Raw genomic sequence first — 23,310 nt, 5'->3', positions numbered from 1 at the left:
TAAAATGTTTTCTTGACATTCTCTTTTTTTGAAAACCAAAATTGAAATCACTGTCTGTCATGTGTCCCTAGAATCGGTACATCCAGCTCAGTATAATGTATTTATGGATAATGTCAGAAATAATGCATTATGAGTTATCGGACAGTGCTATATGTGACGCTGTTTGAAGGGTCTCTGGGTAAGGTAACAGTGGAGTCACCACCAGGGTTGTTGGGTAATTGAAGAGTTGAGTATGTGGGTTCACATGACCGCATCTTGGGTAATTGAGCAGTAGAGTATGTTACATCATCAGACTGCATCGTGGGCAAGTCAATAGTAGAGTATGTGAGGTTGTCAGAAAGGTTTGTGGGTAAGTGAGCGTTGACATAAACAGTGTTGTCTTCAGTTGTAGCTCTGTTGAGAGGGTGGGTTGGTTCCTGTATCTCCTCATACTCACAATATATGCGGCCGGGCTGAGAGAGAGAGAGAAAGAGAGACGGAGAGAGAAAGATGAACAAACAAACAAGCAAGTAGACTGTTTAAAGGGATATTCCGCCATTTGTGGAATTACGCTCATTTTCCACCTTCCCTCGAGCAAAACAATCGATATTTACCTTGTTCCCGTTCATCCAGCCATTCTGTGAGTCTGGCGATACAACTTTTAGCTTCAGCCTAGCATAGATCATTGAATCGGATTAGACCATTAGCTTCTCGCCTGCTAGCTTCATGTTTAAAAGTGACTAATATTTCTGGTAATTTTCCCATTTAAAACGTGTGTCCTCTCAAGTTAGAAAGTGCAATAAGACCAACTGAAAATGAACCCTGCCGTTTTTCTAGGCTGATTTGACATGGAACTACATTCTCATCTGGCGTAATAATCAAGGCAACTTGCAGCTACTGGCACTACTACTGCTTGATGTCTATGGGGACTATTTTCAGATGCTGCGTACGATATCACTGCGCCTATGGTATGTTTGCAAGTTGCCTTGATTATTACGCCAGATGAGAGTGTAGTTCCATGTCAAATCAGCCTAGAAAAACGCCAGGTTTCATTTTCAGTTGGTCTTATTGCACTTTCTAACTTGAGAGGAGACACGTTTTAAATGGGAAAATTATCAGAAATCTTAGTCACTTTTAAACATGAAGCTAGCAGGCGAGAAGCTAATGGTCTAATCCGATTCAGTGATCTATGCTAGGCTGAAGCTAAAAGTTGTATCGCCAGACTCACAGAATGGCTGGATGAACGGGAACAAGGTAAATATCGATTGTTTTGCTCGAGGGGAGGTGGAAAATGAGCGTATTTCCAAAAATGGCGGAATATCCCTTTAAGGTTTACTATGCAGGTCCAGGCATTTTTTGCCAAGTATAGACCTCGCAATGTATTTATGTTGCCTTGTGATCTTCAAGGTTAGAATCAGTTGCAAGACCTGTGGAAAAACACAAGCACACAGAGAGAGAGAGAGAGAGAGAGAGAGAGAGAGATTAAGCACATACAAGTTCAATTTTATATTTACATTGACTAGAGTTTGTAAGTGACTCTTTCACAACATACTGACTATACTTTCTCAAATCTCATATTTTTTTGTCGACAAAAGTATTAAGGATTAATAATAATTAATTCTACTTCATCCAATACAAATGTATAAGTAACATGCCTATTGACACCTACCTTTTCTGTTGTCCCTTCTGCATTGCCAACAAATTAAGAGTGTGACTCCGAATATCAACACCACCACGCCCAGAAATGCAAAGACTGGAATGACAGAAGGAACTAGAAATGCAGTTCCAAGGAAATACCAGTATATTAAAATGAAATTAAATGCTAAATATTATTTATAGTTTAAAAAGTTAATGCAAAAAAAAAAAAAAAAACATGTTGGAGTTACATGCTGAAGGTTGGAAGTAGTAATTGAATTAGACACAGATAAAGATGGATGTTTAATGGATGTTGCTAGTTTGAAGTAAATGGATGGAGAGAAAGTGTGATGGATGGAGACAGGGTAATAATGGTTCCTAGGTTGACATAGTGGTGGTCGCTAGGTTGTTCCTAGGAAAATTGAGATTGTTCCTAAGGCGTTGCTAAGACTCATATGGTGGTTGCTATGTTTGTGATAATTTTGGTTGTCATGGTGGTTGCTAGGTTGACACGGTTTAACAAATGTTGATAGACAGATAGTTTAAAGAATGTTGATATACAAATACTTTAAAGGATGTGTATAGGTCAGGGATGGGCAACTGGCGGCCCGCGGGCCGCATGCGGCCCGCCTCCTCACTCAGTGCGGCCCGCGGATGATCATTTTTACTGTGATTAAAAATGCGTGTTTTTTTTTTTTTTTTTTTTTACCGCACCGTCATTGTAATTATACTGTTCGCCGATAGATAGCGCCTCCTATGCAATCCATGTCGGGCCCTCGGACCTTTCCCATCGCTGAGGAAAAACAGTGCACACATGGAAGAAAAGTAGAAAACTCATTTAGAAAACCGTAGGCAACCTTTCAGTCAAAATCGGAAGCAGTGTCTGTTCATGGAATGGTAAGGCAAACCCATGTCAAGTTTTGCTAGAAACTATATCAGCCATGAAAGATTTAAATTTAAGTCGCCACTACACTACAACACCTTGCGAAAAGTTATCAGAAGTAGCCTGCCCTACACACACGGAGCTTCTCGGCCGCTGTCGTAGACGACCTCAAATCAAATGTAGGGTAGCCTACACTAACAATAGCGACTAATTGCCATAACTAGGCTACACAGGAATCCGTCTTTTGCTGTTTCGCTTGAGCTTGCCAAAGCAAAGAAGCTATATCAGATGGCGAAATTGTTTGGGTGCGTAGTGGAGGTAAAAACTTCGAAACGGTATATTTGTCCCGACGCACGGTGACGCGCATAATTGTTGACATTCTGATAATGTCGAGGGGGGGAGCTGAGACAAATCATGCATGACTGCAAGTAGGCCTACTGTAGCTTACTTTTTGGCGTTGGATGAGTACAGATGTGATGGATGTTACATGTTACATCTGTACTCTCATTATGGACGTTAGGAAATGTCTATAAATTCTTAAAAATAAGGGGGAGCATAAATGCATTGAATATGAGGCGTGTTGCACTTCATGATGGGCCATTGTTTTTCAGTTCTGTGCCATCATTGAACGGTGATTTATGTGAGCCCTTTGCACTGAAAATAATACTTATCACTGGCTGTAAAATATTTTTATTTGTTGTTAGGGAGTCTATGTGAAAAATGCATTTGAGCATGAAAATTGACACATTTCGTTCTTATTCAGAATTATTTTGCAGCATCAGATGTGCGGAAGTGCGCGGCCACATTTGGCCCTCTGATGGTGATGATTAAAAAATGTGGCCCTCTTAGTCATGAAAGTTGCCCATCCCTGGTATAGGTAGACAGTCTTGAATTTCCCCTTGGGGATCAATAAAATATCTATCTATCTATCCGTTTAATGGATGTTGATAGACAGATAGTTTAATCATGGATGAGTGGCCCAATCCCAATGTCCGGACTCATAGACTCGTGGACTTTGCTGCGCATTCTTGTGAAAATTGCAAGGGCTTCTCACATTTCAAAGAGCGTGAGGGTTGGAGTATGCACTTACCAAGCCCGTTTCTGTGAGCCTGCATTCACCAAAGGGAATTACCCACAGTTCAAAGCATTGTGACATTTACCGTAGAGACTATGGGAAACACACACATTAACATGCACAGATACAAACACCAAACTTACCAAGTGAAGGAACTTTTGAATCGTCTTTGTGGGGACCTAAAAATCATCAAATTATTATAATTCATTATATCCATCTTCAAGTTGCAGAAATATTTTTAATAAATTATTTAATAAATTGCTTACTTCACTGGCAATTAATTGAACATCACTTACGATAATGGAATACTGTTGCAAACACTGTACACATTTTTCAATATGAATTCCAAACTCTAAAAAATACCATTATTCACGTTGAGGATTAGTTCAGTGAGGTTGTCCACTGAGAGAGGAGAGTTCAGCTGAAAAGAGACGTGGACACCACACCAGTATGTCCCAGCATCCTCTGTGGTGAGGTTGGTGATGTTGACCATGAAGAATCCTCCAGTTGTGTTGTCATAGAGAGAGAACCTATCTTTACCTTTGGAATTATCAGCATTGACCCATGTGTCTTTTATCCCTCTTCGTATTCTATCCGTACATGCAACTGCTTCATTTTTACACATGTACTTTGTGTCATTTCTGTACTTCCTCAGGTCATAATGGCACTTAATAGAGATATTTTTTCCTGTATATCCCTCATATACAGGAGGTTTCCTGGATTCTGTTTTAACTGTAAATTAAGCAAAAGGCCAAACTAAGTATCAAATTAATTTCTTATCAAATCAATTCAGGAAAAAAGGGTTAGGCCTATTTGTGGGAGAGTTATTTTCTATGTTTAATTGGTAGACAAATGGCAAATGATTTGAATAAGGTTATTTTGATCCAAATTAAAGTTTTACCAAATGCAATGAGTTGCTTACTAGACATTAATAAAAAAAAATTGACAGTTCCTCTGTTAAATATGAAACTGAAACTCCATTAAACTCAAAACAACAATAAAATAACACAAGCAATGATAACTCTCGAGCAGTGTTAAACATAATCATAAACAAACATAACATAAACATCAATCAAACAAAAGCCGATGAAATGCTGAAGACAGTGAAACAATACACACATTTATGCAAATTTGAAATAAGTCAAACCAGTAGATTAGACACAGAGAGAGAGAGAGAAAGAAAGAAAGAAAGAAAGAAAGAAAGAAAGAAAGAGATGGACAGAAAGACAAACCTGATAGCAATATTACCATCTGGTTATCAGGGGAAGGAAATATAAGACTCAACACAACAACAATCACACAAAGTAAAACATCAATCCCTTTACTCACCCTCTTTAACGTCCAAATACACCTCAGTGCCTTTAATCTGTCCGTCTCCCACTCCACTGCCACTAGCTCCACACCAGTAGAGGCCGCTGTCACTCTTAGTCAAGTTTCTCATGGACACTTTAAAGAAGGCTTTGGTAGTGTTGTCATACAGAGAGAATCGTCCTTTGCTTTGCCACCATTTTGATGTGACATTCCTCCTAATTTGTTCATCACAGGATGAGTTCCGTCCTTCTTTGCAGAAATATTTTGCTTTACTCACATGTGCAGTGTAGTTACATTTGATAACGATGGATCGGCCTGCATATCCGGTCACATTTAATCCCCAAATCCCACCTGCCAAGGGAAAGCACAGAACATGTTTTTTTTTACCCTCTCATACGTTTGCCATGTCCATTGTGCATGTGTGACGGTTTGAATGATTACCTGCCTCATACTATTGAGAGCTGTAGTCTGTCTCTTATTAAGACAGATACTGAAAGTTGACGACATAGCATATAGCAATATATTCATATTGAACTAGAAAAGCACTCAGAGAGCGCAGACCTCCCTCCGCCTGCATTGTTCTTCCTAAGTTGTCATACAATTGAACCTAAACTATTCAGATCGCCACCACATGGCCATACCATGCCATTACACAGCTAAGTGAAACACATAAACAGCTCCGGAATCCCGACAGTGATACGCACATTTTCAGCTAAATCCATCCATTACTTTATCTTGCTAACAGACAGACAGATAAACCAACAGACAAACAAACAAACAAACAAACCCCGATGAAAACATAACCTCCTTGGCGGAGGTAATTAAGAAACACTTTTAAGATGCTTAGAAGGGGGTAGGGTGAGAGATCAAGTGTATGTCGATAGAAGAAGAGAGTTGGGGGGAAGAGAGTCAGATTGAATGTAAAGTCAGGTAGATCTAGAAGCAGGGACGTGCACAGGGGGGTTGCTCGGGCAACTGCCCATATGCCCTTCTCGACTCATGTTGCCCTTCCGAGGGTAGAAAAAAAAAAAATCGTAGGCTACAATGGATGCAGAATTTCTCGTGGGCCTAGATTTTTTTAAAAAATGCAAAGTAAAAGTAGCCTCATTCACTTCCATTGGGGCACCGAGAGCGAAAGTCAGAAGGAGGGCAAATTCTGTTTACGTACTGTAGCTGCAGCGCTGCACGCAACCGGCACCTGAGTTGGGCCTGCATGACAGTCTATCGCGGCCCTAGACGAAAGATATTGTTGTGGTTGTCTGGTGAGACCCTCTGCCTCCTCAAAGTTGTCGGAAAAGGTTAGTTTGTGATGTATAACAAACGAACAATCATCATGAAGTTGTATGATATTAATTACAATCTCCATAAATCCAGGCTGAATTTGCTAAGTTTAGCCTAAATAATCAGACAGATAGCTTGCAAGCAGACAAGCAGCCCGTTGTCCCATAGCAGGTTACTATTTTTTTGGTAGGCATAATAGTTTGTTTCTCACATTTCTTTTTAGCGAGAAGAATGAATGATGGAAATAGCCTAATGCATCACATTCATTATTTCATTCAAAATGGTTAAATGCCTAAATCCTATCACTATTTGGGGTAGGCTATTGAAGTAAAATTGACCACTGAAAAAATTCAGGAGAGGGAGAGACAACTCAAGTAGGCAGCAAAGGGCAGCACATCAATGCAGGGTTGGCTACGAAAAAGCCAACCAGCAGGTGAGACAGAGACTATGCACTGTGATAAAGATGACATAAAGATGACACTGTGTAGGCGAATTGATTTATTAATCAGACTCATATTTTAGCCTTGGAATGACAATTTTCCATAGGCTACGTTACTGTATAAGATGAGGAGCAGCCACAAGCCCCCAGACCCCAGAAAATGTGGACCAGGAGAAGGCACATAGGACAGATAGGCCTAGAGATGAGTTGTTGATCAAGTGTATCATTTGATAGAAAGATATATATATCCCTCGATGTAAAGAAAGAGAGAGAGGAACATAAACTAACACTGAGCTGTAAGTGGACTGGACTGTGACATCCACACAATTTGAGCAAAGAAAAATAGAGGGCTACAGTACCTTTAAGGAGGTGGAGGATCACAATAACCAGGATCTTCATTCTCCGGTGATCAAAGTCAGTACAATTCCATTTTTCTGAAACGGTGTTGTCTTCACATTACATTGATGATACAGCAGTTAAGTGAGTGCAGTAGGAGTGCTTGAGTGAATGATGTCCGCCTTGTGCACACCAACTCTCTGATCGCTACAGTATCTGTCTGGCTGTGACAAGAAACCCGGCAGTGGTTTTCAGCTTTTCAGGGGTGTTTTTTAGTGGTGGCTTCCTTTTTTTTTTACTGATTGTGAAGTACAGTGTTCCTCGTGCCTCATTTTGCAACTGTTTAAAAATATATTTGGACAATATATTTGGACTGTATGACGAATGTGTGTGTGTGTGTGTGTGTGTGTGTGTGTGTGTGTGTGTGTGTCTGTACTCACATATGTCATCAATACCAGAGTTCTTGATGGTCAGGTTAAAGACCAAATCCTCTGTGCTCCGTGGACTTTGCATTGTTGTAAAACTAAGGCCAAGCAGCTAGTAAAGTATCAAGCAGCTAGTAAAGTATTGTTCCATATCAACAAGACAAGAAGCACATTAATTTGGAAGACACAATGCTTCCTATACCCTTGAACCTGTAAAAACTCATGATACAGTAGATTGCTGAACTGCTTTAATCTACTGGGTCATTCGGAATATTCGATTCCTAATATAACTTTACTTGTAATGTGGAATCAAATAAATTGTATAAAATGTGTGTGTGTGTGTGCGCGTGTGGAATTCAAGCTCTATGCTTGTGCTTCTACTGTATGCTCATCACAGATGTCAACCACACCGGATGAGCTCTTGATGATAGATAGATAGATAGATAGATAGATAGATACTTTATTGATCCCCAAGGGGAAATTCAAGATGGTCAGATTAAAGAAGCCTGTGTGTGTGTGTGTGTGTGTGTGTGTGTGTGTGTGTGTGTGTGTGTGTGTGTGTTTCAGTCTGCCCTCTCTTTCACATTGTCATGTGGCAGTCCTATCATGCTGCTCTGATCTGTGGTTAGATATGAGGTTAGTTGATTCACATTGTTCCAAATGATCAATGTGGGCTTTAAAAAATGAAAGAGAGAGGGGGGGGGGAGAAAGTTATCAACCAAAGAGAAAGTTATCAACCAAACACAGGCGAAGGGATGATGCCATATGTTGGTAAAGAATAAACACAATTTCACAGAAAAGGTCAACAGGCAGTTTGAAGCCACTTGTGAACTTGTTTGAGATGCACTTCCTTCCCGTTTTGAGAGAGAGAGAGAGATAGAGAGAAAGAAAGAGAAAAGAGGAATACAAGTAGAATGAGTAAGCCATGGTAAAAAGAGGAAGTGTGTATCCAGACGTTACAGAAGGCAGGAGGCCACACTGGGCAGAGTGAGAAATTGCCATGGCTTGTAACCATGGAAACCTCTGACCCAATTGCTGGGTAACCATGGAAACCTCTGACCCAATTGCTGGGTAACCATGGACACCTCTGACCGAAGTTACAGCCTTCTCACCCTTAACAGAAGTCACACATCTTAAAACTCAGGAGTATGGACACAACAATTACCTTGCTATACAAATACTTAAAGTGTAACTCTCGCTACTAATATTTAATGTGTTGTCGTTTTAAGTCAAATGGGCTTTTGAATGAGAGTGCCTTGGGGCACTACTATTTTTATAGTACTAGTACATACTATAGTAGTATGATCACATTAAAATTTATACTATTTTTAAAACATTAACAATGCTTGACGCAATGTCTTTATACATGAACCTCGAGCATTGAGATCCTTGTTATGTACTAAAAAGAGATTTTGGACAACTTTGCACAAGTTCACTGCAGAGAGCTGAGGAAAGAAATGTGAAGGGTTGCGTTTGAGTGTGCACACACGCATGCATGCCTACAGTACAGTATATGAGTGTGTGTGAGAGAGAGAGAGAGAGAGAGAGAGAGAGAGAGAGAGAGAGAGAGAGAGAGAGAGAGAGAGATCTTGACACCACCCCAGTGTGGCCTCTTCCCTTCTGACAAGCCTACACTGACTTCAGTGTTTTCACACCTTTAATGGAAACTCACGTCTTTCTCAAAAAGGCTACAGTGCCTCGTTCATAGATCTGTTCTTGGCTAGGTCAGAGTTTATGTATGGATTTTGTATGTTATGTAGGCCTATGATGTCATGCGAGAGAAACATTTATCAATACATCCACAAATACACCACCCCACCCACAGGATATGTCCTCATACCCCTCATAGTAAATATATCCACAAATGCACCACCCCACCCCTAGGATTTTTCGTCATACTCCACATAGTTTACTCATCTCTCTTCATCTTAAATACTTTTTCGATTTTTCATTATCCTGTGCAGGCAAAAAATTTGATTTGTGAGTGAGACATCCCCCATAGAATTAAATTTTGTATTATCCTGTTTACATTGTAGTGTATGTTTTGTGTGGTGTCTTTAGCTGCTGGGACCTTGAATTTCCCCTTTGGATCAATAAAATATCTATCTATCTATCTATCTATCTATCTAAATACCGCACCCCACCCCACCAATGGGCAACAGTGATGCCTCGAGTTTTTTGTACCTTAAAATAATGTTTCCAAAATCATGTCAGTGCTTCATCAACTTGTAACAACTTGATTGGCACTTCTGCATTCGCTTCACGGCCCTCTCTCGGCTAGAATCGCACTGTGTACGTTTACCAGATCGGGTAGCGGATCTGTAGTTCGAAGGAATGAGACATAAGAAACTACAAATCTGACTTGCTTCGATGTTGCAATACATCATACAGTATACTTTCATAAAATCATGCAACCTGCTCTACCTTGTCCGTGGACATCGTTTTTTGTGCTTTAGTGTTGCTTTAATAGGCCTGAGTTAAAAAAATATGTCCTATCTGCACTGCTGAAGAGGTGCCCGTCCTAAATCTCCCCACACCATATCTATCTATCTATCTATCTACTGTATCTATCTATCTATCTATCTATTAATGCAAGGAACGTCTGTCTGTGTGTCACTCTGTCTGTCTGTCTGTCTGTGTTTTCCACGCCTAACTCTTGAACCACTCATCCGACTGACTTAAAATGTGCCACAAGTCTTGCTAATGGCATGCGTGAGTGCAGTGCAAAGGTTGGTCGTTTTTGGACAAAAAATGACCAATATATCGTTAAATTAAGCAAAATACAATTCTACCTCTCTCTAGCCACTCTAACTCTAACCACTCCCCTTCTCACTCTCACTCCAGCATAGGGAAAAAAATGCCCATTTCGCTGATAAATTCATATGTTGCCATTCATGGAATTTACGATGTCCCACTTAAACAATGGACCGTTTCAAGATCTTTGATCTTGGATAAATGTGCTGAGTCCGACACACATGCACCCATGTTGGTAAGCAGGCTGTTAACGTAATGTTGCATCTACTCTACATCAACAACCGCGGTTGCCTACCGTCCTTGCGGTTCTGTTGCCAGCTCAGGTTGCTGATCTTGCAACAATATGCCGACACACACACGTCGGTAGCATTCTTTTAAAATTTAAAACAGCCTCTCTTGACTCTATCTGGACATCAGCTATGGGCATAACATTCATTCAAACGTCACTTCCGAGTTCATAGCACTGGCATGGCCATGGTCATGCGGTTAGCTTTATCATTTCCCAACAACAGCAAAAATGCACACAGGTATGTAATGTGTCTAATATTGCCATTAGCTGCAACTCATATGCCTTTCCCTTCACTTTTTTACTTTGCAAAGTGAGTAAAAAGCTCTACTAACTGCACGGGCCTGATTCTACATCATCGCCAATCTAACATGATCTACCTGCATCAACGTAATTGGGCAACAGGTTTCTTGGAAACATACCAAAAACACCTAACCACAGTTTCACAGCAAGAGAGAGAGAGAGAAAGAAAGATAGAGATCTTATGATCGCATGACAACTGACCACATCTGGCCATAAAAAAAAAATCAAAATAAAACACATTGTCAAACCTGCAGTACACACAGCTGTAGAGGGGAAACATTACACCTTACACTTCATGTACTAAACTACAACACACACTACAACACTCAAACAAGAGAGAGAGAGAGAGAGAGAAAGAAAGAAAGAAAGAAAGAAAGAGAGAGAGAGAGAGAGAGAGAGAGAGAGAGAGAGAGAGAGAGAGAGAGTGTGGTGGGACTTACCTACCGTCCATCACAGGAAGGAAGTCCTACAGCTCTCTACTGTGGTCTTAGCTCGCCGTGGCTCTACAATTAACGCTACATCAGTCTTGAGTAGGATCCCGAGCTCCACCAGTGTGATAATGTTGAAGATGCCCAGCTTCCTATTACAGATGTGGAGTCTGTGTTGCATGGCACTCCTAATATCGCAGCAAGGTAAAGGCATTTTTCTTTTTTTCCCAACCTAACGTGAGATGATGCATGTAAGAAGTGACTTGTGATGTTAGACTAAACTACAAGCTGGACAATATGGCCCGTGAGTTTATATAGGGTCATCTTAGGGTCATTGTCTAGGGTCTTAGGGTCATCGTAACATCTGATGAGTTAAATCAGAATGCTAGTCATTGGGTGCCTCTCAACATGCCTCCTCGATCCTCAATGCTCGATCCTCGAGGGGCGTTCCCACTGATCTATAACTAACACTGGATAGCCTATCCCATTGGTCCCCCCCATCATTCTTTATGTAGATCAGTGAGGATTGAGGCCCGAGGAGCGAGGGAGGACGTATAAACGCTGCATGAGAGGCACCTATTGTTCACTGGGGCTGTATATTCATGAAAGCACTCTTTTCATTCCATCAGGGTTATCTGGTAATATAGATGTTGCATTTTTCTTTTTTTTGGGGGGGGGGGGGGGGGGCTTTTATGCCTTTAATGATAGCATAGTGAAGAGAGACAGGAAGTGAATGGGAGAGAGCGTTGGGGTGGGATCCGGAAAGGACCACGGGGCGGGAGTCAAACGTGCGGAGGAGGTGCCCCAGCCAGTCAAGCCACTGCTGGGGCCAGATGTTGCATTTTAAGGTGTGTGGTATGTGCTAGACATAAAACCAATTTTCATCCGACTCGAATGTAAAATTTGTCTCGAATGTCTCAAATAAAAAAAAATAGCAAACAAATGATCATATGGATACTACTATGTAACACACTATAGCCTATGATCATTGAATACAGGAGAGTAGGAGTGTGTGTGTGTGTGTGTGTGTGTGTGTGAGAGAGAGAGTGTGTTTAGTAGGGTTCAGACCAAAGATTCCCTACGAGACGAGCCGCGACGTTCTAAAATCTTGCAACTGCGACTGAACACGTTGAATGCTTTGCAACGGCTAGCAACTACATGCAACATCTAATTCACACCGCTGCAACTCAGTCTCATCGCGTCGGGAATCTTCGGTGAGAATTGGGCCTTCAAGAGACACTTTGAAGTACCAATATCTAGCTACGCTATATTTTAAGACAATTCACATACAATTGCCTCTCTCCCTCTCCTTTCAAAATGTGTTGCTTATGTTGAATACGAACTGGGATAACATTTTCATGCACTCTAATAACTTTTACCAACAACACCTAACCACAGTTTCACAGAGAGAGAGAGAGAGAGAGAGAGAGAGAGAGAGAGAGAGAGAGTTGGTAACCACAGCAACATTAACCACTGACTCAAGCCACAATCGCCTTGTCCTCAAGTGAAGTGGCACACCATTTGTTGTTGCTAATGTTTCTTAAAGCAACACTCTCATTCGTAGAGCTTGTCTAAACTTACTTTGAATCTATCTTTGAATATGTATACAATATGTGCAAGTAAGAAACTAACATACAAGCATATTGATGAATGTACAGATTAGAGAGAGAGAGATCGATATCTCATGATCGTCATGGCAACTGACCACATCTGGCCTTTAAAAAAAAATAAAATAAAAAAAAACAGCCACATTCTCAAACCTGCAGCACATACACATAGCTGTAGAGGTGAAACCTTACACTTATGTAGTAAACTGCAACACACACTACAACACTCAAACAAGAAAGAGAGTGGTAGAGTGGTGGAACTTATACCGTCCATCACAGGAAGGAAGTCACAACACGAGATGATGCATGTGAGAAGTGACTTGTGATAGTGTGGCAAGTGGTAGTAAAGTGTTAGATACTAACTTGTAGGTTATCCGACTACGCCACCCTGGGAGTTTCACCCAGGGAAATGCATGTACTAAGTTTGCTCAAAAAGGCACCCAGGTTCATTAACTGAGAGAGACGTGGTTTCATTCCAGTACAATGACAATAATTTATTAACAAAATCTAAAATTACACTCACATTGTCTCAAGCACATCAGACACACCAAGGGGAGACAGACAGCAGGAACTGAGGCTTACCAGCGAGGGGACTGGCTAACTAAGGAGAGAGGCGTCCCAGGAGAGGTCACACCACTGCAAGAGTGTCCACGTATTCGCACCCACACACACACACACAGCAAAGGTCAAATCAGCAACACCCGTGAGGTATAATAGTAGCACACCAAAAAGGGGACACCACCAGGAAGACAGTAGCCCCTCCACTGTAGGCCTCAGCTCCTAGAAAAGACACAGGACAGGGGGAGGACAATTAGTGGGAGCCACATTTAACCAAACACAAATAATAGTCACAATAGTTAAGACACGGGCTCTCCGCAGCTGGACAAATGGCCTCCTGCCAGTGCAACATACAAACAAACAAACAAACAAACAAACTATAAACTAAAGTAGTAATTCCCCAGAAATCATAAACACTAGCACACTGGTAATCCACAGCACAGATGGAATAGCAGCCTCCTATCAGACCGCCGTCATGTCATCCGGCACAAGCTTCCTTGGTACACTGCTGTCATAGGTATTACGGTTCCCCATTGACTCCCATTGATTCTGACTGACCATTTCGAAGGAAACGTCAATTATGTGCTGAAACAAACGCCGCTGACATATGATAGTAACCATTTCACTTTGATAATAACCTACATATTTGTCCGACATAATACAGCAAGAATTGCGAAATTTTATCGACGCAACGTGGAGAAACTTAAGGGAGAACAAAAACATTACATCCGCGACCCATGTTCAATGCAATTCCCCATTGACCCTCGGTCGCGAAAAATGGCAGCCGTTATTTCTTGAATGTCAGAGTAATGACATTCAAAATGGTACCTTAATAATACAACACCATTCATAAAGTAACGAAGTGTGAAAAGAAAAACACAATTCATCACATGGATCACCCAAACGACTTTGTGTCAATTTTCAACGGCGCAGCTTTTAATATCATAATAATGGGTGTGAAATATTCCTTAACCACTAGATGGCGGCATGGCACAGCGCACTTTGATGACGAAACAGGAAGTAAAGTGCTGTGACGTGGTTGCTGTATCATGCAAAGTATTGGGAAGGTGACTGGATCTGCATTGCTATGGCTATTATGAAATCTGTGATAACATTAACAGCAATGGAATCTGAGCTTTGCTCAGTAACTGCTAGGTCCATACAATTTCCAATGGGCACAAACAGGTTTCAAACATATGTAACTCTTCTCAACGTACATTTAACATTCCCACCATTTAAATTGGATGAACGTGTTCACAAATCAATGTTACTTACAGTGGACTTGACATCAAGGCGATGGATGTGTATAAGTTTCACACTGAAACCATTTGCGTGGTGCAACCCGTTAAAATGTTAGTAGCTTATAATACTCCAACATAGTGGCAATTTACGATGAAACTAAGCTAAGATGGAACTATGTTCAACTCGGTCAAAACGTTACGCGCAATTGGCTGAGGTGCAGTGGCTGTAGGACTTCAGAGCGAGTGAGAGCATGCAACAGAACTGATGCCACCAAAGTAAAACTTTTAAACCGACTCCTATTTGCTCCAATAGCTACATTACGAGTGGCGAATGTTTTCGCGAGGATCTGCTTGGAGTGGAGAGGCACACTACCGGTGAGATTTCAAGCACCAAAAATGCTTTGTGCTTTGAGGAAAACAGCTTGGATTTGGCGCACGTCAACATGTTGGTGACGCTGCATAAAAACGAAGCAGAAGCAAGGCACCTCTTTGTATAATATCCAGTAACAAAGTAGCCTACAACGGCAACGCACCACACAGAACATTATTTATAGGCGCTACTCGCAGTGTAGCCTATCACTGCACCTTCATTATCGTGTTTTCCACCAGCTATTTACGTCTCTACCGATCATAAGGATTTGCTAATATATAACATCAGCCAACACTTCAAGGGCCACTACAAAGTATCTCGGGGGCCGGATCCGGCCCGCGGGCCGCTAATTGAAGAGCCCTGGCCTATGAGAAGTGAATACGGGAGAGTAGGTGTGTGTTAGAGAGACACTTTGAAGTAGACCTACCAATGTCTATTAACTGCGCTATACATTATAAGACAGTTCACATACGTTTGCCCTCTTGCCCTCTCTCTTCGAAATGTGTTGCTTATGTTTAATGTACCAGGCTGATTGGACACAGCACACACGAACATGAGACAGTCATGCACATAGGGACATTGTACCCACTGAGCAAGCAACGTCTATGGACGTCCAAAAAACAGTGGTCTGTCCATGCAGGCTGTGATCTGGACGTCTATTTTACAGTCAAAATGAGTTGATAAATGACACTGGGACAATAGTCCAGCCTGACCCGGTTCAGGACGTCTATAGACAACCAACATTAGTTGCAAATAATCGTTCTGTGAGGTCATTATCTGGACGTCTATTTGACAGCCAATCAGTTAAATGACATTGGGACATTGGGACAATAGTCCAGCCTGACCCCATTCGGGACGTCTATAGACCGCCAAAAGTAGTTGCAAATAGACGTTCTGCCATTCTGGCTACTCTGAGGACGTCTTCTGGATGTCTAATTAAGTCTTTCAGACGTCTTCAAGCGACGCCTATATCACACCCAGAACAACACATCTATTCAACGTCCAGGAAATACGTCTTAAAAACTTTCATTCTGGCTAGTCTGAAGACGTCTTCGGGAGTTCGGCGACCACGTCTTCTGGACATATTTTGGACCAGTTTTTGCTCAGTGGGTAAAGTTTCAATTGATAGATGGCTTACAGGTCATCATATCAGTGTCAATACACTGTTCTGTGCCCAAGCTACGGACTACAATATAGTTTAGCCACTGTTTCTAACGTGTTCAGCTCTATCCTATGCTGTGCACTCACTTGCACAAGTTCAGTAAACTCTACAAAAGGAGGAATCCACACCAGTCAAGCAGCATAGCTCACTTCAAGAGGCCACAGCAAGGCAAAATATTAAAGGGGACATATTATACCTCTTTTTAAACGAGGTTAGAATTGGTCTCTCCCAAATTGAGCCGTTTCTGGGCTGGCCACACCTCTGGCTGCGTGTATTGATTGCACTGCTTGTTTCACAGGTGAAAATGACTACAAACAGAGCCGGCATCCAACAACATATGTTAGACCCTGGTGCCAGGGTTGGTCTATGCAAAATTCCCTTAGTATTACATCAGAATAAGGGAGCAATCCAAATGGCTCACAGCAGCATACTATTCTTGACACCAAAGTCTTTCTACTGATCTACAGAAAATGGATGGATGGTTTTTTTTTCACGCTTGGAGTGTTTAAAAGAACAGTAGAGGCCTAAATATGAACACAAAGGCCCGCAAAAAAATGAGTTTTGCATAATATGTCCCCTTTAATATCTTCAGCCAACATCACCTAACGTTTCACACCTGCAGCACACACCCAGTTATAACGCTACAACACTCACAACTGTGTACGTCCATGCAAGTGCAATTGTCACAGAAAGGATGTGCAACCACATTGGTAGAGGTAGCGGCATTTACTGGTAAACCACCAGTGCACAAATCTAAGTTTAGCTCAGATGCAAAAAGAGAACAGAGGTGAATGTGAGAGCAGTTATAGATGACGAGAGAGAGAGAGATACTGAGGAGTAGATAACTCGAGAAAAAACGAGACACAAAGCGTGAGATCGAGAGATGTCATATCACCAAATACAGATACATCATGGCAATTGATTGAATAACAGACCTCCCTACCAACAATAAATGACATTGCTACATACTGTATGTCTTTGCATGTTTCAGAAACCAAAACATGACTTAAAAAATTTACACATGTGGCTAATTGCGTCCAATCCAGGCAAATGCACCCTCATAGAATATAAATGCAAACACAATGGTAGAGGAAGTGGTATTAACCTTCTACACGAGTCAAAGTTTAGCTCAGATGGTTTGCAGAAAGAGAGCAGTCGTGAATGTGAGGGCAATTATACAGATGGCAAGAGAAAGAGAAAGAGCGAGAGAGAGAAAGAGAAAGAGAGAGAGAAAGACAGTGAAATGATAGATAGAGGACTCAAGAATACAATAAGTCAAAGGTATAGTCCCCGCCCCAATTTATGCAAACTTTCTTAGTCTGAATCTCCCTTAATATTGATGCAAGAAACGTGCAAATTCATTTCTGAGGGTCTCTCATATAACTGAATCAGCATACCAAGTTTCGTTAAAATCCGTTTCGATGAGGTCCGAAAGTGTCCTGATTTGACACGGAATGACCCAAAAACTGAGACAGTAACAGAGATAGTCATATCAACAAATACAGAAACATGCATGACAAGCCTCCCTATACCGATGAGAAATTGCACTGATACATATGTCTTTGCATGTTTGCTCACTCTACATACTGCATATGGTATCATTCTTAGGATCCTTGGGCCAGACGTGGAGTGTCCGATACGGACTGCGGAACGTTTGCGTATTTCATGGGGCTTCAGTCGTCCTGCCGTGTGAGTTCTCCCACCCAAAAGGCCTCCAGGTCAAACAAACCTTCTGGATCAACAATGATAGAACTGGTTCTGATATTTCTAAGGAGAAGCGCTACCGCAATCGAGTGCAATATTTGGGGGACAAGGTCCGCAACTGCACCTTGGAATTGTCCGCCTTGTCCACAGCCGACACTGGGGTCTATTGGTTCAGAATGACAACAAATGTCACATACGAGAGTTGGACAGGACAGCCAGGGGTTCAGTTATCTGCGACAGGTAAGTTGTGATATTTTGACATGAAATATATTTCAATACATAGGAAATAAAGGTTTTAAGTGCAATGCGTCCGGTGTTGAACCGGTGTTGTGTTGAGCAGTTTTCACCACCACTTTTATGATCACACAGGTCTCCGAGTTTCGGGCCCTAAAACGGCACTCGTTGGGGAAGGAGTTGTGCTTGAGTGCTCCACCACCTGCCAGCCACAAGCCAAGATGCCATACAGGTGGATGAAGAATAATAAGCTATTGTTGACCACCTCCCCTGACAAAGACAAACTAAACCTGAGTCAGATTGCCGTAAGTGACGAAGGCGAATACGCTTGTGCTCTGGGCGACAAGGTCATCTCTTCACCCGCCATGATGCTCTCTGTAGAATGTGAGTGTTGATCAGAAGACATCTCTCTATGTGGCTACTGTGTCACTTCATCCCTTTTACCATTTTTGTCACCTCTACGATTATCCGTTTTTTCCATGTTGTGAATGATTCATTCATTCATTCATTATTTCATCCATCCGTTCATCTATCCATTCATTCAGCCATTCATGTCTTTCATTCCACATTTAGATCCTCCAAAGAAAACGTCTATCTCTGTAACCCCATCCGGTGAGATTGTGGAGGGAGTTCCAGTGACTCTTACCTGCAGCAGTGATGGTCGGCCCTCTGTGAACACCTACACCTGGTACAAGAAGACCGGACCGAACGTGTCTCAGATAGGACGAGGACAAAACTACACCTTCAAGAACATCAGTACAAGCGACAGTGGGCAATATTTCTGTTTGTCAACCAACAAGCATGGGGGACAAAATTCAACGACTAGATCTCTTTTCATCCATTGTGAGTCATTTGAATTGAGCATAATTTAAAGTTCAGTCAAATCTGTGTGTTTTATAACTCCTTTTTTCTCACCATCACTTTTTTCACCACATTTCCGATTATTGACATTGTCTTCGTCACCACCATCACCAACAATATCCATTGTATTTGTTAATTCCACATTAAGATCCGCCAAAGAAAACGTCCATCTCTGTAACCCCATCTGGTGATATTGTTGAGGGAGTTCCAGTGACTCTTACCTGCAGCAGTGATGGTCGGCCCTCTGTGAAAACCTACACCTGGTACAAGAAGACTGGACCGAACGTGTCTCAGATAGGACAAGCACAAATCTACACCTTCAAGAACATCAGTACAAGCGACAGTGGGCAATATTTCTGTTTGTCAACCAACAAGCATGGGGGACAAAATTCAACAACTAGCTCTCTGGACATCCATTGTGAGTAATATGAGTTGAGCATAATTTAAAGTTCAGATTAATCGGTCTGTTTATGGGAGTCATAATATAGCTCATGTATCATCATCAATTTTATCACTACATTTCCCATTATTAATATTGTCTTTGTCGTCGTCATCATCATCATCATCATCATCATCATCATCATCATCACTGCCCATTGTATGTGCTTGTTTAATCCCACATAAGATCCCCCTAAGAAAACAACCATCTCTGTAACCCCATCCGGTGATATTGTTGAGGGAGTTCCAGTGACTCTTACCTGCAGCAGTGATGGTCGGCCCTCTGTGGAGACCTACACCTGGTACAAGAAGACCGGACCGAACGTGTCTCAGATAGGACAAGGACAAAACTACACCTTCAAGAATGTCAGCAAAAACGAGAGTGGACAGTATTTGTGTATGTCAACCAATAAACATGGGGGACAGAATTCAACATCTGGATATTTAGACATTCGCTGTAAGTGTCCATCATCCAAGATGAATTTAATTTAACATTCTATATTTGTAACAGAACATTTTCACAATCATTATGAATAAAACAAGCAAACAAAAAACACTCATTTCGTCCTTCACATGAATAATACCCTTAAAGGTACACTATGCAGGTTTAAGTATTTTTACCGACTGTACAGCTCCCTCAAGTCACATATTTTACTCTGCTGTAAATAGCAAACTTCTTACAACCTAACATCGTGTCCTAATTGTAAGCGACTGCGCGACTGTCGCGTTGCGCAAGATAGTTTGTGTCCACCGTTCTTGGAGTTGCATGGTTGATTTTCTCGGTAGCGACTTGCTACATCTATGCTATATAGCTATGCTAGGTGAATAATTTGCCGTTTACAAGTTTGTTTGGACATCAAATTGGCTTTGAAAAGGTTAAATTAAGGTGAAAATCTTGCATAGTGTACCTTTAAAAAACATTGTTAAGTTTTCATGCAAAATCAACATCATAACTCCAGTGTCTTAAATTATTTAATCTAATTATACTTTTACTTTTTTTCTCTGTTTTTTTTTTCTATATATATTGTCTTCTGTTTTTTTTTGTTTGTTTATTTGTTTGTTTGTTTTTGTAGATCCACCTCGACACACCTCAATATTTGTCCATCCTGCCGCTGAAGACCTGGAGGTAGGATTTGTGTCTGTGCAGTGCAGCAGCGATGGCAACCCCAAGGTGGAGAACTACACGTGGTTCAAGGCGAATGCAGAGCCCCCTGTAGGATCAGGACAGAACTACAGCGCAGGGGAGAGTGGATGGTTCTACTGCGTGGCCTGGAATAAATTAGGAACGCAGAACAGTGTTTCTCTGTACATTGCTGGAAGAAGTGAGTGTTTATGTGGGCGGTTTTTCATTTATTTCTTTGTTATTGCTTAGTTATTCTCTTGTTTTCAATAAATAAATATGTTCAGTAAACTGTTTTGCATAAAATCTGGGTTCAAAGTCAAGGCTCATTGTTTCTAATACACTACTGTACCTATGTTGCTATGACAGTACTCTAATGCAGTGCCGAAACTTTTGTCTATTTTTAGGGAAGTTCAGTTTTTGGGTGACGTTGGCTTTGGCCATTGCCGGTATATTCTCTCTGTGCATTGCAATTGCTTTGGTTTGCACTATTAAAAGGTAGGTCAAATGCACAGAGCATTTCTGATCGGATTTCTGAAAATTCTGTTCTGCGAGTGTAACATTAATAGTAAAGCATGATATCAATTCTACGCAGAGTTTGCACAATTAACCTACAGTATTATGCCTCTCTGGTCATTTACAATATGTGCTGGCCTATTTTGCGTAACTTCATAATTCATAACCACAACATTAGCCAGGCTATGTTGTAGGCCTACATACATTTTACTTAATTAACCTATTATATTCTTCCTTTCTCTGTCTCTGCAGGAGAAGTACAGCCAGTCAGAACAATCAACAGGTAATCAAATGATGACAACGTTGACTTTGGGTCACTGAATAAGCCTGTGCCTATCCAGAAAAAGAAAGAGTGGGGGAGAGAGAGAATGTGAGAGAGTGTGTGTAAGTGTGTGTTTGTGCGCGTGCATGTGTGAGAGAAAAAGAGAATGTTTGTACCAACCTTGAGAAATGAGGAAAATATCACCGGAATCTACTGTAACTGGGTTTTTTTTTCATGTTATTGTTGAGTGTTGTGCTTGAGTGTAAAGATTAACGTGAGTCAAATTCCTTGTTTGTTTATGCAAACCTGGCCAATAAATCTGATTCTGATTCTTGTTCTGAATAATGGAGATTAATAGACTATTTATGTTTGTCATGAACTTCATTGAAATGTGCTGTAGGCCTAAGCTACATTTTGCACATACTGTATGCACTTGTGCATATTTCTCAATATGAAAAGTTCCTTATTTTCAACTGAACTCAAAGATTAATGAATGCATTAATATTTGTTTGGTTTTATATGCCCTTTATAAGGTGTGTACATTTTTTGCATACTTCTGCTGTGGCATTTATTTCAGTGTATTCAGCTATATTTCTGACGATGAAAGGCAAAACAATAATAGAAAATTGTGATTAAAATGTGTGATTAGTCACAGTTAACAATACAAATGCATTCTATGTGATTCATTGTGATTTAAGAAATGTATTATTTGATTAATCTATTCTTCTTTGTTCTGTGTAAGACACATGTTGATCAGATAGACCTGAACACAGACACCTACGTAGCCCTTCAGATGAAATCAATGGGCTCCGATTATGAAGTCAGTAGCCACAGCGTATATTATTACATTTGTCTTTATCATTATTGTGTATTTGTGTGTGTGTGTGTGTGTGTGTACATGAAAAAGAAAAACAAAATGTGGGTGAAACTGTGAGTGTGGTATGTCTGAGTGTAAGAATACTGTATGTGTGTGTGTGTGTGTGTGTGTGTGTGTGTGTGTGTGTGTGTGTGTGTGTGTGTGTGTGTGTGTGTGTGTGTGTGTGTGTATGTGGACTACGTGCCTGCATGTTCCTGCTGAAAAAATCCTCTCCTGCTCTTCCACCACAGACATTGCCCAGAGCCAAACACAACGAATACACTGATGATGTGTGTGAACCAACGTATGGGAACTTAAGGTACTTCATTTTCATAGAGACTAATTTGTGTTGCAAATTCACTCCGAAACCTCAGACAGCAACTTCTTACTCCATCCTCCACCCCAGCTTCATGTTCTTACATATTCTGAGAGTTGATTGGCTGAAAGGCTGTTGTGACTCACTCTCTATTGTCTCCAATTCTCCAACTTTTCTATTGTTACCAACAAAGCTTCATTCTGAGTCCATTTGATTGTGTTTCTCTATTGTCTTTACATCAGGGTAGGTACAGATGCCTTGTCAGACTCAACGGAAATGCGGGTCACACAGGTATGTGTCTGTGTGTGTGTGTGTGTGTGTGTGTGTGTGTGTGTGTTAGAGATGCGCGGATGGCGGTTACAGCCGCGGACTCCGCGGTTAAACCACGGATCGGGCGGATGACCTTACAAAAAATAATATTTTAATTAGATTCGGGCGGGTGGCGGTTGAACCGATCAAATGGAAAAAATATATATAAGCTACATTGTTAAATACTGTTACTAACATCCGATAAAAACATGCACACTTTTCTCATCAGGCAGTAATTTGATCTAGTTGTGTCTATGCAGTGCATGCTGCTTTGTTTACTATCAGAGATGGCAACGCCGCCAGTGAATGTGCGTGACAAACTCAAAGGTAACAACAAGTTTAAATTAAGTTGCCTATGTAGCCTATGTTTTCGTCTGCAATGTGCAATAAGAAAGAAGAAGTTTATAACTTGTATGTAAGGCCTGCTGATATGGATTGCACTGTCTGCCTGGAAAAGACGTGCACTCGTGCAATCAAAATTAACGGGAGTCTTCAGAACAGGCTTGTCCTAGTCGTCACCCTGACAAGCTGCATAGAGTTAATTGGCCTGTAATGCGAATGGCTTGTTGTTATTCTATTCGGACTTTCTTTTTGTATAAAGAATAAAGTGTAATTGCCATT

At 41.1% G+C, this 23,310-nt stretch overlaps 1 protein-coding gene across 1 annotated transcript; it reads right to left on the bottom strand.

Annotated features, from left to right (window-relative positions):
* Nucleotides 1-1,362: 1,362 nt before the first annotated feature.
* Nucleotides 1,363-7,109, bottom strand: LOC134077236 (polymeric immunoglobulin receptor-like). Its single transcript, XM_062532727.1, has 6 exons — nt 6,963-7,109; nt 4,902-5,234; nt 3,936-4,304; nt 3,716-3,751; nt 1,649-1,732; nt 1,363-1,406 (listed from the first exon to the last, which is right to left on the bottom strand). Exons 1-6 carry the CDS (start codon nt 7,000-7,002, stop codon nt 1,363-1,365), a joined length of 906 nt encoding a protein of 301 aa, XP_062388711.1. The 5' UTR covers nt 7,003-7,109.
* Between the last annotated feature and the right edge of the window lie 16,201 nt (nt 7,110-23,310).

The sequence above is a fragment of the Sardina pilchardus genome, chromosome 1, assembly GCF_963854185.1.
Source record: "Sardina pilchardus chromosome 1, fSarPil1.1, whole genome shotgun sequence".
Taxonomy (NCBI): Eukaryota; Metazoa; Chordata; class Actinopteri; order Clupeiformes; family Clupeidae; genus Sardina; species Sardina pilchardus.
Note: the sequence above shows the minus strand (reverse complement) of the source record. Positions and strands in the feature narration are given on the sequence as shown.

Excerpts from the sequence above, each read along its gene's own strand:
- LOC134077236 (XM_062532727.1), bottom strand. The coding sequence starts at position 7,002 with ATGAAGATCCTGGTTATTGTGATCCTCCACCTCCTTAAAG. Across the intron at positions 5,235-6,962 it reads GATCCTCCACCTCCTTAAAG|GTGGGATTTGGGGATTAAAT; the intron begins GTACTGTAGCCC and ends TTCCCTTGGCAG. Across the intron at positions 4,305-4,901 it reads GTATTTGGACGTTAAAGAGG|TTAAAACAGAATCCAGGAAA; the intron begins GTGAGTAAAGGG and ends CTTAATTTACAG.